This window comes from Oryctolagus cuniculus, chromosome X, assembly GCF_964237555.1.
Source record: "Oryctolagus cuniculus chromosome X, mOryCun1.1, whole genome shotgun sequence".
NCBI classification, from domain to species: Eukaryota; Metazoa; Chordata; class Mammalia; order Lagomorpha; family Leporidae; genus Oryctolagus; species Oryctolagus cuniculus.
In genome coordinates, this window is record NC_091453.1 from 45,925,352 (window position 1) to 45,940,150 (window position 14,799).

A 14,799-nucleotide genomic window follows, 5' to 3' on the forward strand; every position below is an offset into this window, starting at 1 on the left:
GCCTGAAGCCCCGCTGGGGAAAGTTCACCAGGCTGACTGGAGGAGAGAAAAAAACGAATAAATAAGGGGAACCGGCAAGGACACTAGCCTCTCTCTCCACTCGTCTTAAAAAGCCGAGCAAGACAAACAGCAGGCACCATTTTGGACATACGTAAAGCGGCGCCCACCATCAGCCAAGCAGAAAAACCTAACTCTAATGGGGAGAAATAACAGGAGGTTAGGACCTAGTGAAAGTGTGGAGCTAACGAACTGAGACTGTGAAAATCTGAGGGGGGAGGTGAGAGAACTGACAGAGTACACAAACTCGGTAACCTTGGCAACCCGGTGAGAGACTGCGGAGAAATTTTTTTTTTTTGACAGGCAGAGTGGACAGTGAGGGAGAGAGACAGAGAGAAAGGTCTTCCTTTGCCATTGGTTCACCTCCAATGTCTGCCATGGCTGGCGCACCATGCTGATCCGATGGCAGGAGCCAGCTGCTTATCCTGGTCTCCCATGGGGTGCAGGGCCCAAGCACCTGGGCCATCCTCCACTGCACTCCCTGGCCACAGCAGAGAGCTGGCCTGGAAGAGGGGCAACCGGGACAGAATCCAGGACCCCGACCGGGACTAGAACCTGGTGTGCCGGCGCCGCAAGGCAGAGCATTAGCCTAGTGAGCCGCGGCACCGGCTACTGCGGAGAAATTTGAGACCACACTGAGGGCTGCATAAACTCTTTGTGTGGTCCCAGGGGTAGAGCAGAAGAATACCCACAGGGTCCAGATTTCATACATCAACTACCCTCAATTCCACTCAGCTGTGAGGAATTAATTCCCACTGAGTCAAAAAAAAAAAAAAAAAGAGAGAGAGAGAGAGAATGAGAGAGCGAGCCAGAGAACAATCTGGGTGAGTCACTTTTGGAACACCCTTAACCCGGAAAAACCAAACACAGCTCTCTGGCCACACCCATCACAGCCTCTAAGGACCCATCAAAAGCAGACAGTCCACTTAATCTAGAGTCATAGCATAATGAGAAAAAGCACCACAGTGAAGAAACCAAATATCTCCAATATGCCAAACAACAAATGCAAAAACCAAGCTAATAAGAACAAGGAAGACACTATGATGCCCCCAAATGAAAAAGACACCCCAATTCAAGATTATTAAGATGATGAGCTAGAAGAAATGCAAGAAGCATATCTCAAAAAATTGATAAGAACATTAAGAAGTTCTCAAAAACAAATTCTTGAACTACAGAAATCCTTAATGGACAAGATAGAAAATCTCTCTCACAAAAACGAAATATTAAGGAGGAATCGAAATGAAATGAAACAACTAGTAGAACATGAAACTGTGATAGTGATGAGAAATCATAATGAAATGAAGAATTCAATAGATCAAATTACAAACACATTAGAGAGCCTTAAAAACAGAATGGGTGAAGCAGAAGAGAGAATATTGGACTTAGAAGACAGAGAACAGGAAAGGATACAGTCAAACCAAAGAAAAGAAGAGGAAATTAGAAATATAAAAAATATTGTCGGGAATCTACAGGATACTATTAAAAAACCCAACATTTGGGTTCTAGGAGTTCTTGAAGGCATGGAGAGGGAGAAAGGATTAGATGGCCTTTTTAGTGAGATACTAGCAGAAAATTTCCCAGGTTTGGAGAAGGAAAGAGACATCCTAGTACAGGAAGCTCATAGAACCCCTAATAAACATGACCAAAAGAGATCCTCACCATGACACATTGTAATTAAACTCACCACAGTGAAACATAAAGAAAAGATCCTAAAATGTGCAAGAGAGAAACGTCAGATTACTCTCAGAGGATCTCCAATTAGACTCACAGCTGACTTCTCATCAGAAACCCTACAAGCTAGGAGGGAATGGCGAGATATAGCCCAGGTACTAGGAGAGAAAAACTGCCAGCCCAGAATATTATATCCTGCTAAGCTCTCATTTGTGAATGAAGGTGAAATAAAGACCTTTCATAGAAATCAGAAATTGAAAGAATTTGTCGCCACTCGTCCAGCCCTGCAAAAGATGCTTAAAGATGTGTTGCACACAGAAACACAGAAACGCGGAAATCTATCAGAAATGGATAGATTCCTGGACACATGCAACCTACCTAAGTTGAACCAGGAAGACACAGAAAACCTAAACAGACCCATAACTGAGACAGAAATTGATACAGTAATAAAGACCCTCCCAACAAAGAAAAGCCCAGGACCAGATGGATTCACTGCTGAATTCTACCAGACATTTAAAGAAGAACTAACTCCAATTCTTCTCAAACTATTCAGAACAATCGACAAAGAAGGAATCCTCCCAAATTCTTTCTATGAAGCCAGCATCACCTTAATCCCTAAGCCAGAGAAAGATGCAGCACTGAAAGAAAATTACAGACCAATATCCCTGATGAACACAGTCACAAAAATTCTCAATAAAATTCTCGCCAATAGAATACAACAACACATCAGAAAAGTCACCCACCCAGACCAAGTGGGATTTATCCCTGGCATGCAGGAATGCTTCAATGTTTGCACATCAATCAATGTGATACACCACATTAACAGACTGCAGAAGAAAAACCATATGATTATCTCAATAGATGTAGAGAAAGCATTCGATAAAATTCAACACTCTTTCATGATGAAAACTCTAAGCAAATTGGGTATAGAAGGAACATTCCTCAATATAATCAAAGCAATTTATGAAAAACCCACGGCCAACATCCTATTGAATGGAGAAAAGTTGGAAGCATTTCCACTGAGATCTGGTACCAGACAGGGATGCCCACTCTCACAACTGCTATTCAACACAGTTCTGGAAGTGTTAGCCAGAGCCATCAGGCAAGAAAAAAGAAATTAAAGGGATACAAATTGGGAAGGAAGAAGTCAAACTATCCCTCTTTACAAACGATATGATTCTTTATTTAGAGGATCCAAAGAACTCTACTAAGAGACTATTAGAACTCATAGATGAGTTTGGCAAAGTATCAGGATATAAAATCAATGTACAAAAATCAACAGCCTTTGTATACACAGGCAGTGCCACGGCTGAGAAAGAACTGCTAAGATCAATCCCATTCACAATAGCTACAAAAACAATCAAATACCTTGGAATAAACTTAACCAAGGATGTTAAAGATCTCTACGATGAGACTTACAAAATCTTTTTTTTTTGACAGGCAGAGTGGACAGTGAGAGAGAGAGAGAGAGACAGAGAGAAAGGTCTTCCTTTGCCACTGGTTCACCCTCCAATGGCCACCGTGGCAGGCGCGCTGCGGCTGGCGCACTGTGCTGATCCGATGGCAGGAGCCAGGTACTTGTCCTGGTCTCCCATGGGGTGCAGGGCCCAAGTATTTGGGCCATCCTCCACTGCACTCCCTGGCCACAGCAGAGAGCTGGCCTGGAAGAGGGGCAACTGGGACAGAATCCGGCGCCCCGACCGGGACTAGAACCCGGTGTGCCAGCGCCGCAAAGTGGAGGATTAGCCTGGTGAGCCACAGTGCCGGCTGAGAATTACAAAATCTTAAAGAAAGAAATAGAAGAGGATACCAAAAAATGGAAAAATCTTCCATGCTCATGGATTGGAAGAATCACCATCATCAAAATGTCCATTCTTCCAAAATCAATTTACAGATTCAATGTGATACCAATCAAGATACTAAAGACATTCTTCTCAGATCTAGAAAAAATGATGCTGAAATTCATATGGAGATGCAGGAGACCTCAAATAGCTAAAGCAATTTTGTACAACAAAAACAAAGCCGGAGGCATCACAATACCAGATTTCAGGACATACTACAGGGCAGTTGTAATCAAAACAGCATGGTACTGTACAGAAACAGATGGATAGACCAATGGAACAGAATTGAAACACCAGAAATCAACCCAAACATCTACAGCCAACTTATATTTGATCAAGGAACTGAAACCAATCCCTGGAGTAAGGACAGTCTATTCAAGAAATGGTGCTGGGAAAACTTGATTTCCCTGTGCAGAAGCATGCAGCAAGACCCCTACCTTTCACCTTACACAAAAATCCACTTAACGGGATTAAAGACCTAAATCTATGACCCGACACCATCAAATTATTAGAGAACATTGGAGAAACCCTTCAAGATATTGGCACCGGCAAAGACGTCCTGTAAAAGACCCTGGAGGCGCAGGCAGTCAAAGCCAAAATTAACATTTGGGATTGCATCAAATTGAGAAGTTTCTGTACTGCAAAAGAAACAGTCAGGAGAGTGAAGAGGCAACCGACAGAATGGGAAAAAATATTCGCAGACTATGCTACAGATAAAGGATTAATAACCAGAATCTACAAAGAGATCAAGAAACTCCACAACAACAAAACAAACAACCCAATTAAGAGATGGGCCAAGGACCTCAGTAGACATTTTTCAAAAGAGGAAATCCAAATGGCCAACAGGCACATGAAAAAATGTTCAAGATCACTAGCAATCAGGGAAATGCAAATCAAAACCACAATGAGGTTTCACCTCACCCCGGTGAGAATGGCTCACATGCAGAAATCTACCAACAACAGATGCTGGCGAGGATGTGGGGAAAAAGGGACACTAACCCACTGTTGGTGGGAATGCAAACTGGTCAAGCCACTATGGAAGTCAGTCTGGAGATTCCTCAGAAACCTGAAGATAACCCTACCATACAACCCAGCCATACCACTCCTTGGAATTTACCCAAAGGAAATGAAATTGGCAAACAAAAAAACGGTCTGCACCTTAATGTTTATTGCAGCTCAATTCACAATAGCTATGACCTGGAATCAACCTAAATGCCCATCAAGAGTAGACTGGATAAAGAAATTATGGGATATGTATTCTATAGAATACTATAGAGCAGTAAAAAACAATGAAATCTGGTCATTTGCAACAAAATGGAGGAATCTGGAAAACATTATGATGAGTGAAATAAGTCAGTCCCAGAGGGACAAATATCGTATGTTCTCTCTCCTCAGTGACAACTGACTGAACCCCAAAAAGGAAACCTGTTAAAGTGAAATGAACACTATGAGAAACGGTGACTTGATCAGCCCTTGCCTTGACTGTTGATGAACAACTTAATACGTTATCCCTCTTAGTATTTTTTTGTTTGTTCTACTTAATAATTTGAATTTTGTAATTAATACACAGTTATTCTTAAGTGTTGAAACTTAACTGAAAAGTGATCCCTGTTAAATATAAGAGTGGAAATAAGAGAGGGAAGAGATGTACAGTTTGGCACATGCTCAAGCTGACTTGCCCCAAAGGGTAGAGTTAGAAACATACCAGGGGATTCCAATTCAATCCCATCAAGGTGGCATGTACCAATGCCATCTCACTAGTCCCAGTGATCAATTTCTGTTCACAATTGATCATAATGATAGGACTAAGAACCAAAGGGATCACACAAACAAGACTAGTGTCTGCAAATACTAACCGATAGAATAAAAAATGGAGAGAATGATCCAACATAGGAAGTGAGATACACAGCAGACTCATAGAATGGCAAATGTCCTAAACAGCACTCTGGCCTCAGAATCAGACCTTAAGGCATGTGGATCTGGCTGAAAAGCCCATGAGAGTATTTCAGGCATGGAAAGCCAAGACACTCTGTCAAAAAAAAAAAAATGACCTAAATGAAAGATCTCTGCGAGTGAGATCCCAGTGGAAAGAACAGGTCTTCAAAGAAGGAGGTACCTTTCTCTGAAGGGAGGAGAGAACTTCCACTTTGACTACGACCTTGTCTAAATATGATCAGAGTCAGTGAACTCAAAAGGCTTCCATAGCCTTGGCAACTCCTGACATGAGCCTGGGGTGATTACTGATGCCATAAACAAGAGTGTCCATTTGTTAAGTCAACAACAGGAGTCACTGCGCACTTACTCCTCATGTAGGATCTCTGTCCTTAATGTGCTGTATATTGTGATTTAATGCTATAACTAGTACTCAAACAGTATTTTTCACTTTGTGTTTCTATGTGGGTGCAAACTGTTGAAATCTTTACTTAATAGATGCTAAACTGATCTTCTGTATATAAAGAGAATAGAAAATGAATCTTGATGTGAATGGAAGGGGAGAGGGATTGGGAAAGGGGAGGGTTGTGGGTGGGAGGGAAGTCATGGGGGGGGAAGAATTGTAATCCATAAGCTATACTTTGGAAATTTATATTCATTAAATAAAAGTTAAAAAAAGAATGACTTCTTAGGATCTAGTATATAGCACAGTCATGTTGGATATCCTAATTAGATGATAATCATTACAAAATTTATGTGTATATAAATCTAAAAATCCTTACTTGTCACTTAAATACTTTTAAATAATAAAAAAGTAAGCTTTACATTGTATGAGATAAACTCTTTCTTACTTTTGTCTTCCTTGGAGAGTATGTAGAAGCTCCTAAATCTTCTTTTTAAAAATGATTTATTTTTTATTAGAGAGAGAGGAGAGAGAGGAGAGAGGGGAGAGGAGAGAGTGAAGAGAGAGAGGAGAGAGGAGAGAGGGGAGAGAGAGAGAGAGAAATATCTTCCACCTGCTGGTTCACCTTCAAATGTATGCAACAGCCAGGGTTGGGCCAGGCTGAAGTCAGAAATCCCCTCTGGGTCTCTGACATGGGTGGCAGGAACCCAATACTTCTTTAAAAAGATAAGTTAAAGCACTGTACTAGCATAAAAAATATATATGTGGATCAATGGAACAGAACAGAAACCGCAGAAATTAAGTTCATGCATCTACAAACAAATGATCTGTGACAAACATGCTAAAAGTATTCCCTGGAGAAAGGACAGTCTCTTCAATAAATGGTATTGGGAAAATTGGATTTCTACAGGTAGGAATTTGAAACAAGACACCTATCTTATAGGCTATACAAAAATCAATTCAAAATGGATGACGAATCTCAACTTAAGATCTGAAACTACCAAACAACTACAGTAAACATAAGGGAAACACTGCAAGACATTAGCATAGGTAAAGGCTTTTTGGTAAGATGCCAAAAGCAAAGGCAATGAAAAAGAAATAGACAAGCAGGATTCTATCAAGTTAAGAAGCTGCTACATAGCAAAGGAAATTACAAAGTGAAGAGACAATCAACAAAATGGGCCAAAATATATTTGAGAACTATACATCTGATAAAGGATTAAAATCTAGAATATATAAGGAACTCAATAAAATAACAAACAATCCAGTTAAGAAATGGGCAAAGGCTATGAATGAACAGTTTTCAAGGAAGAAAACAAATGGCCAAGAGACACATGAAAAAAAAATGCTCAAGATCACTATGTATCAAGGAAATGCGAATAAAAACCACTATGAGGTATCATCTTACTCTAGTTAAGCTCTAGTTAGAACAAATTCCTACAGTGTTATGGAGAATAGGGAACCTTAATATATTGTTGGTAGATCAAAATGTAATGCAGGGGGCCAGCGCTGTGGTGCAGTAGGTTAAAGCTCCAGCCTGCAACACTGGCATCCCATATGGGCTCTAGTTTGAGTCCAGGCTCCTCCACTTTCAGTCCAGCTCCCTGCTAATGCACCTGGGAAAGCAGCAGAGGACAGCCCAAGTCCTTGGGCCCCTGAACAAAAATGGGAGACCCGGAAGAAAATCCTGGCTCCTGGCTTCCGATTGGCCCGGCTCCAGCCATTGTGGCCCATTTGGAGAGTGAACCAGCGGATGGAAGACCTCTCTCTCTCTCTCTCGCTCTCTCTCTCTCTTTCAAATAAATAAAATAAAATCTTAACAAAATATAATTCAGTGGTTAACTCAGATCCTTAAAAATATTTCATTAAATATATACTACCCATTAAATCTCTTACTTGAGGATTAAGAAAAAAACATAAAAGCTAGGAAACTCTAGCTTTCCTGCAGTCAAAGTAGCTAGACAAAACATATGGGTAATAACACAGCTACATACGTAAATGCATTCTTTTGTCAGAAAATACTTTTGTAAGATATAAAAATACTGCCTATTTGAATAAGTGTTCCTTAGTGTTGAAGATTTGCTATTACATGAAAACATATCCATTTTTTACATCTGTGCTTTTCTATAATTTTTCCAAATATGACAAACAAATGAAGTATTCATAAAGTTCAAGGAAACGCATATTATGAAAAAACTATTCATGGATTTTCAAGGTTTTTTGCATCAAAGTGAGTTTATCTTTTAATTCCATTTTCCATAACTTTTTGAGATACTCTCATATATATGACCACTAATATCCTTAAGATAAATTAAAGGAAAAAAGATTTGTTCTACTCATAAATTAGCATATGTAATGTATGTATGAAAATAGTTTAAGTTAATCATTGATCAAGGGTCAACTTTGAAAAACAAAAAATAATTTCCCATACAGCATTATTCATAATAGCCAAGAAATGTAATAATCTAAGTATCCATCAATGAATAAAGATGTTACATATTAAATTTAATATTATTTTGCCATTTTTAAAAAAATTGTTTTTTTTTTATTTGAAATGCAGAGCTATAGAGGGAGAGATACAGAAAGAGAGAGATCCTCCATCTAGTGGTTCACTCCCCAAATGGCTGCAAAGGCTGGGACTGTGCTAGGCTGAAGCAAGGAGCCAGGAGCTTCATCCAGGAGTCCCACCCGGGCAGAGGGGCCTAGGGACTTGCGCCAACTTCTTTCGTTTCCCATGTTCATTAGCAAGGAGCAGGACTGGAAATGGAGCAGCCAGGACTCAAATCAACGCCCATACTGGATGGCAGCACCACAGCAGCTTAACTTGCTACTCCACAGAGCTGGTCTCTATTTGGCCAGCTTTTTTTTAAAAGGATGAAATCTTATCATTTGCAGCAGAATGAATGGAATTTTAGCTAACTTCGTTAAGTGAAAAGAGTCAGGTGCAGAAAGACAAATGCTGCATGATCCCGTTCATATGTGGAATCTAAAAAAGTTGATCTCATAAACAATGAGAATAGAATGAACTGAGTAGAATGAGGCAGAGGAGAGTGGGGTGAGCTAGGGGAATGGGGAAAGATTTGTCAATGGGAATTAAGTTATAGTTAGAAAAGAGAAATAAGTTGTGGTGCTATATTGCACAATAGTGACTATAGACAGTACCTTTAATGTAAATCAGTGCAACTGTTATGGAAAACAATAGGAAGATTGCTCAAAAATTAGAAATGAACCAACCATATGATAGATCTCAGTTCTGGAAACATATCCAAATGAAATGAAACAGAATATTGAAGAGATAACTACTCCCATGTATAGCAGTCCAATTCACAATAACAAAATATAGAATCAACCTAGAAGTCCATCAACTGATGACTAGATAAAGAAAATGTGGTATACATACATGATAGAATATTATTCAGTCATAAAAAGGAACCCTGACATAAAAATTCCTATATTTGCAACAAAATGGATGGAACTGGATATCATTACACTAAGTGAACTAAGCCAGATGCAGAAAGACAATACCATGTTTTCTCTCATATGTGGAAGTTAAGATATATATATATATATATATATAGCATAAAAACTATGTGGATGTCATATTATTTTGTATGTAATTATGAATATTGCCTTCACTGAATTATACTATATAAATGGCAATATACCATTCTATCCTTACCTTATGATCATTGTCATGAAATCCATGTTACATTATTAATGCCCTTGTTTGTGTGTATGTATATAATATTTACATATAAATGAATATGACACTTAATTGTTGAATCTGAAAATACAATAAAACATGCTTCTGGGAGTACAAAAGAAAAAGAAATGTTATATTGTACCCTATAATATGTATACTGTTGAGAAAAATTTTTTAGGAGCTGGCATTGCAGCACAGCAGGTTAAGCAACTGCCTGTGACGCTGACATCCCATATGAATGCCAGTTCAAGCCCTGGCTGCTCCACTTCTGATAACTACCTGACAATGCACCTAGAAAAGCAGTGGAAGATGGCCCAAGGTCTTGGGACCCTGCCACCCATGTGGGAGACCCAGAAGGAGTTCCAGGCTACTGGCTGTGGCCGGGCCTAGTCCCAGCAGTGGCAGCCTTTGGAGAATGAACCAGTAGATGGAAGGATCTTTTTCTCTCTGTCTTTCCCTCTCTCTGTAACTCTGTATTTCAAATAAATACATCTTTTAAAAATATTTTTAATGTTTAAAATAGTAAGTTAATACCGAAATACATTTCGTTATGCATTTCAGAATGCACATTATTTCTAATAATTATTATTTCTAATTTGGGGGAAGTCACAGCCTCTTCATGAATTTTTTACCCTTTCTCAGACATATTGTCTGATAGAATTTTTCATGAAAACACTTGGGTAGTTTCATGAGTTGGAAGAAAATATTATGACTCTGGAGAATAAGAGAAGCAAAATCCACATTCTTAGAACTTACTCAGTGATGTGGAACAAGGACAATTAACCCAGATTACTCTGTGATGGTCATACCACTCAGTGTAGTGATTTTTATTATTCTGAAATTATAAAGTATGCTAGGTTCACTCATTCATGTGAAACCTCAGTTCTGTGTAAAATTAAGCCTGGATTTATTTTCAAGAATTTTAAAGATTCTGTAAATCATTGCATTTCAGTGGACATGCTCTTTTTAAGATATACTGAATAAAAACAATGACAAAATCTTTTCTTTCCTTTGAAGTTCTCTTCATTGGACAGGCTGGAGGAGCATGTGTGAAATTTTATAAAACAAAAGAAGCACAAAATATGTCAATATATAAAGGATAAAATAGCAGGAATGTGGTACAAATATATATTTAAAGATGTAGTGAGAAAATGTCATGTTCATTTGGAAAATGTAAAATTTTACATATGTTTTAAAATACTCCCTCTGGGCCGGCGCCGTGGCTCAATAGGCTAATCCTCCACCTTGCGGCGCCGGCACACCGGGTTCTAGTCCCGGTTGGGGCGCCGGATTCTGTCCCGGTTGCCCCTCTTCCAGGCCAGCTCTCTGCTATGGCCAGGGAGTGCAGTGGAGGATGGCCCAGGTGCTTGGGCCCTGCACCCCATGGGAGACCAGGAGAAGCACCTGGCTCCTGGCTCCTGCCATCGGATCAGCGCGGTGCGCCGGCTGCAGCGGCGGCCATTGGAGGGTGAACCAACGGCAAAAGGAAGACCTTTCTCTCTGTCTCTCTCTCTCTAACTCTGCCTGTCAAAAAAAAAAAAAATACTCCCTCTACTAAATAGATTTAAAGTTTAAGTGTGACAATGACCATTGATTTGGCAAATCTGAAAGCTTTGCAAGAAAAGCTTATTTGTTGATTTTTCCAGCCTTATGAAAAACACAGTATTTCCAAAGCATAAATTGTAAAATAATTATGTAGAAATCAGGGTGTACTTGAGGCAACTAAGAGATAAATGTAGAGATGGGAGATACAGTTGAGAAATGTTAGTTTGTGGATGGGTCATCTTCCTTTCTGATGAGTAACTTGTTCTCGGGTTTCCTTCTGCTTTGAGAAAGAATGTGGCTACAGGGTGACTCTTGGAGTTCTTGTACAAGATTTAAGGTGAAATTCAAGCATTGAGTAAAAGTACTCTTCAACTGGAACAACAGAGACCTGGTCTTTCTTAAAAATTTTAAAGATTCTATAAATTATTATAATTAAGTGGATATGCTCTGTTTAAAATACACTGGATGGAAACAATGACAAAATTATTTCCTTTAAATTTGACTTCATTAGAGAAGCTATGGAAGCATATATGAAATCATATAAAATAATAGAAGTAAAAGGAAGTAGAAACTAATTAAATACACAAGAAGAGTTTAGAAGATGGAAAAAAAGAGTAGAAATTGGTGCAAACTGATCTCTTTAAAAATTTTATCATGTTTTCACAATAATTTTGAAATAAAGAAAGATGAAAGGAAAGGAAAGGAAGAATGAAAGAAAAAGAAAAGAAAGGAACAAAGAGTGAGGGAGGAAGGGGAAGTGACATTATATTCTTAGACTTGTATCTATGAATTATATGTAATCTGTTCTCTTTGCATTTATATCAGATTAACAGGAGAATTGATGGAAATTGTGTTGTAGTAATTATCAAGCATTTGATGTGACCCTGAGAATTTAATGTATTAATAAATCCCTTAAAGTAAATAATAAAAAATGAAAAATCCTAAATTATTACATACTGGCATATGAAATAAAATTTTATGTTGAAAATTTAGTTTTCCTTATGAAAAATTATATAAATAATAAAACTAGACTCATATAGAAAAACTAAAATAAACCTACTTGCAATATCTTAGGAAAACTTTAGTACTATCTTTTATGCATTAAGAAAATATATTGATTTTCAGAAAAATATCTGTTTCAAGTAACCCTGGAATAATATAACTCATTTGCTATAACCAGAACCCAGCTATATAGACTTGCCAATTATTTAGAAAACAGCTATGCTTTGGGTATTTAACACAAACTTCTGTTCTAGACACAAATACGGTATTGGAACAATGCTGGTTTAAAAGTTAAAGGAAAAAAAAACCTTAATTCCCCTCAAATTTGATGTATTCCCTCTGTTCTTTGTATGAACTGAATTTCATGCTTGCTGTGAAATCTTGCTTAGGTAATAAGAGGGAACAATTTTAAATATATCTTTAAGATAGAGATTTAAGAGATGGAGAGAAACACACTAGTCAGTCATAGTGTGATCCCTGTTTATTTTCCAGCAGGAAGCTGGACTGGGAAGATTCCAAAGTAAATTCAGGTAGAAGGCTCAATGATATGAGACTTTTCTGTAAACTGGTAACAATGCTAAGACACAGAATAGGTAATAGCTCGCATTCCACACTGATTTCCACCAATAACTTGGGCTCAAATATTTCAATATGATTTGAAAAATCTTCTTGTGGATTACCTAAATTAGGTGATACATTCGATGGGTTCTTCAGATTATCCAAGAGATGGTCATTAGAATATTGAAGTTTTTCTCCCAAGTTACTTATCGGCACTTTCTCTAACAGGGAATGCAGTGGGTTGTTCCCATTTTGTACTCCCTGCTTGTCTGTGGAGAGACAGTGTTTTTGTTATGCTTGAATGTGGTAGGAGATGGGATAAAGTAAAAAGTAAAATGCTATATTTATCATAGCCCTTCACACTGGCTACACTGCATAGGCTTCTTAGCTGTACTCTCATCTTTGGTCTCAGAAACTAATATCAGATTGTGCTTATACACTTTATTCATATAGCCAGTATTTCAATGTTTCTGATGCTTCTATGGGAGAAGAGTGTGATATAATTACAACAAAATCTATTTTGGATTTAAGAATAGCACTAATCTTTGGAATATAGACCTTTACAGGATCCACTTACCATAATTAAGACTGACTGTAGAGGACTAGACTTAGTAACCAACCTAGGAGCTACCTTTGGGGAAAGAAAGAACTTCTTTGGATGTCATGTGAAAAACACAAGCCCATTACAATGTACCCCTTTAGTGATTTTCTTTTCATCATTTTTTATAATATATTCTCCCTTAAATTTATATAGCAGTTTTCAGACCTTTTCCATATATATATATATATATATAATGATCATTTAGTATTCATAAGAACTTATGAAGCAAGAAAGGCAGTAATTATTATCCTTATTTTGCATAAGAGTAAACTCAGTTCCAAAGAAGTTAAACGATTTTCCCAGGGACATTTAGAAAGCAGGCTGTGGGTCTGGAACTAGACATAAACCTTCTGATCTTTTTTCGAATATTATTTCTTACCTTTATTTCCATTGGCTTCAAGTGGACTTTTCTCTTTTTCTTCAATGTTCATTACATTTAGCCCCTATATGGGAAAAGGAAACACTGGAATCTTTATCTGCCAATTGTTCTTAGAAATGAATTTAAATACTTTGGGATAAAGTCTATCTCTCGAGAGAATAACATAAATGAGGGTAGAATGTTTCTATTTATTTTAATTTTTAAAGGCTATAGTTTTCTTTACTAACTGATCTTTAGACACGAAGGAGAAAATCAATTATGAAGTGAGAGCCAAATATTCAATGTGGGTCCACTTGTCATTTAGCTCAAACCAATATTGACCAACGATTATTTACCAAGACAGAAGCAAGTGCAGTAAATACTGGATTTTAACCTGAGTGTTTGAATGTGAAAGCAGTTAGGAAAGCAGTAGAAGGGTTTTATTTTTTGTCTCAAAATAGCAATAGCAGTAAGACCTTACTTAGCTAAGAGAAAGAGACCTGCAAGAAAGTATTAAAGGAAATTATCTACTAGGAATTAGGTTTCCTTGCTATTCACAGAAGACTGAGGAAAATTTTAATAAAGGCAATTTTGCAAAGATAATGCTCCATTCTTTTTGGTCCTCTTACAATTTCAAGTTATAATTATGGTAATTTACTACCTGACACAGTCTTGTCAAAATGCATGATCTTTGTATACCTGAAATTTGGTTACCTATGCGATATTTATAAATTAGTGCACTGAAATATTTATGCACTTATTCATCTCAAGATCTTAAATACACAGATTCTCCCTTTATGAGATGTTTTCACCAAAATGTCACCAATAGCCGCAGACTCATGGTATAAAATAAAGGGTGAGTATCTTAGAATATGAAGTAATGTTTAAGAAAATCGAGCAGATAGGTAGTGTGGTAATGTTAATAATTAATACACTTATTCTTTTTCTGACTGACAAGTCTTTAAAACTTCCCCTTAAATACTGTCCACAGTCTCCTAGGCCACAAGAGGTAAGTTCTCAAGCACATCCTGTTATTCAACATGGGGCCGGCGCCGCGGCTCACTAGCCTAGTCCTCTGCCTTGCGGCGCCGGCACACCGGGTTCTAGTCCCGGTCGGGGCGCCGGATT

At 38.0% G+C, this 14,799-nt stretch overlaps 1 protein-coding gene across 1 annotated transcript in view; it reads right to left on the reverse strand.

Annotated features, from left to right (window-relative positions):
* Positions 1–14,799, reverse strand: part of LOC103351887 (heat shock factor protein 3) — an 87,992-nt gene that overhangs the window by 18,868 nt on the left and 54,325 nt on the right. Inside the window, exons 11-12 of the mRNA XM_051827140.2 lie at positions 13,693–13,756; positions 12,835–12,981 (exon numbers count right to left, since the gene is read on the reverse strand). Coding sequence (XP_051683100.1) covers positions 12,835–12,981; positions 13,693–13,756 — 211 coding nt within the window. The remainder of the gene's footprint in view (positions 1–12,834; positions 12,982–13,692; positions 13,757–14,799) is intronic.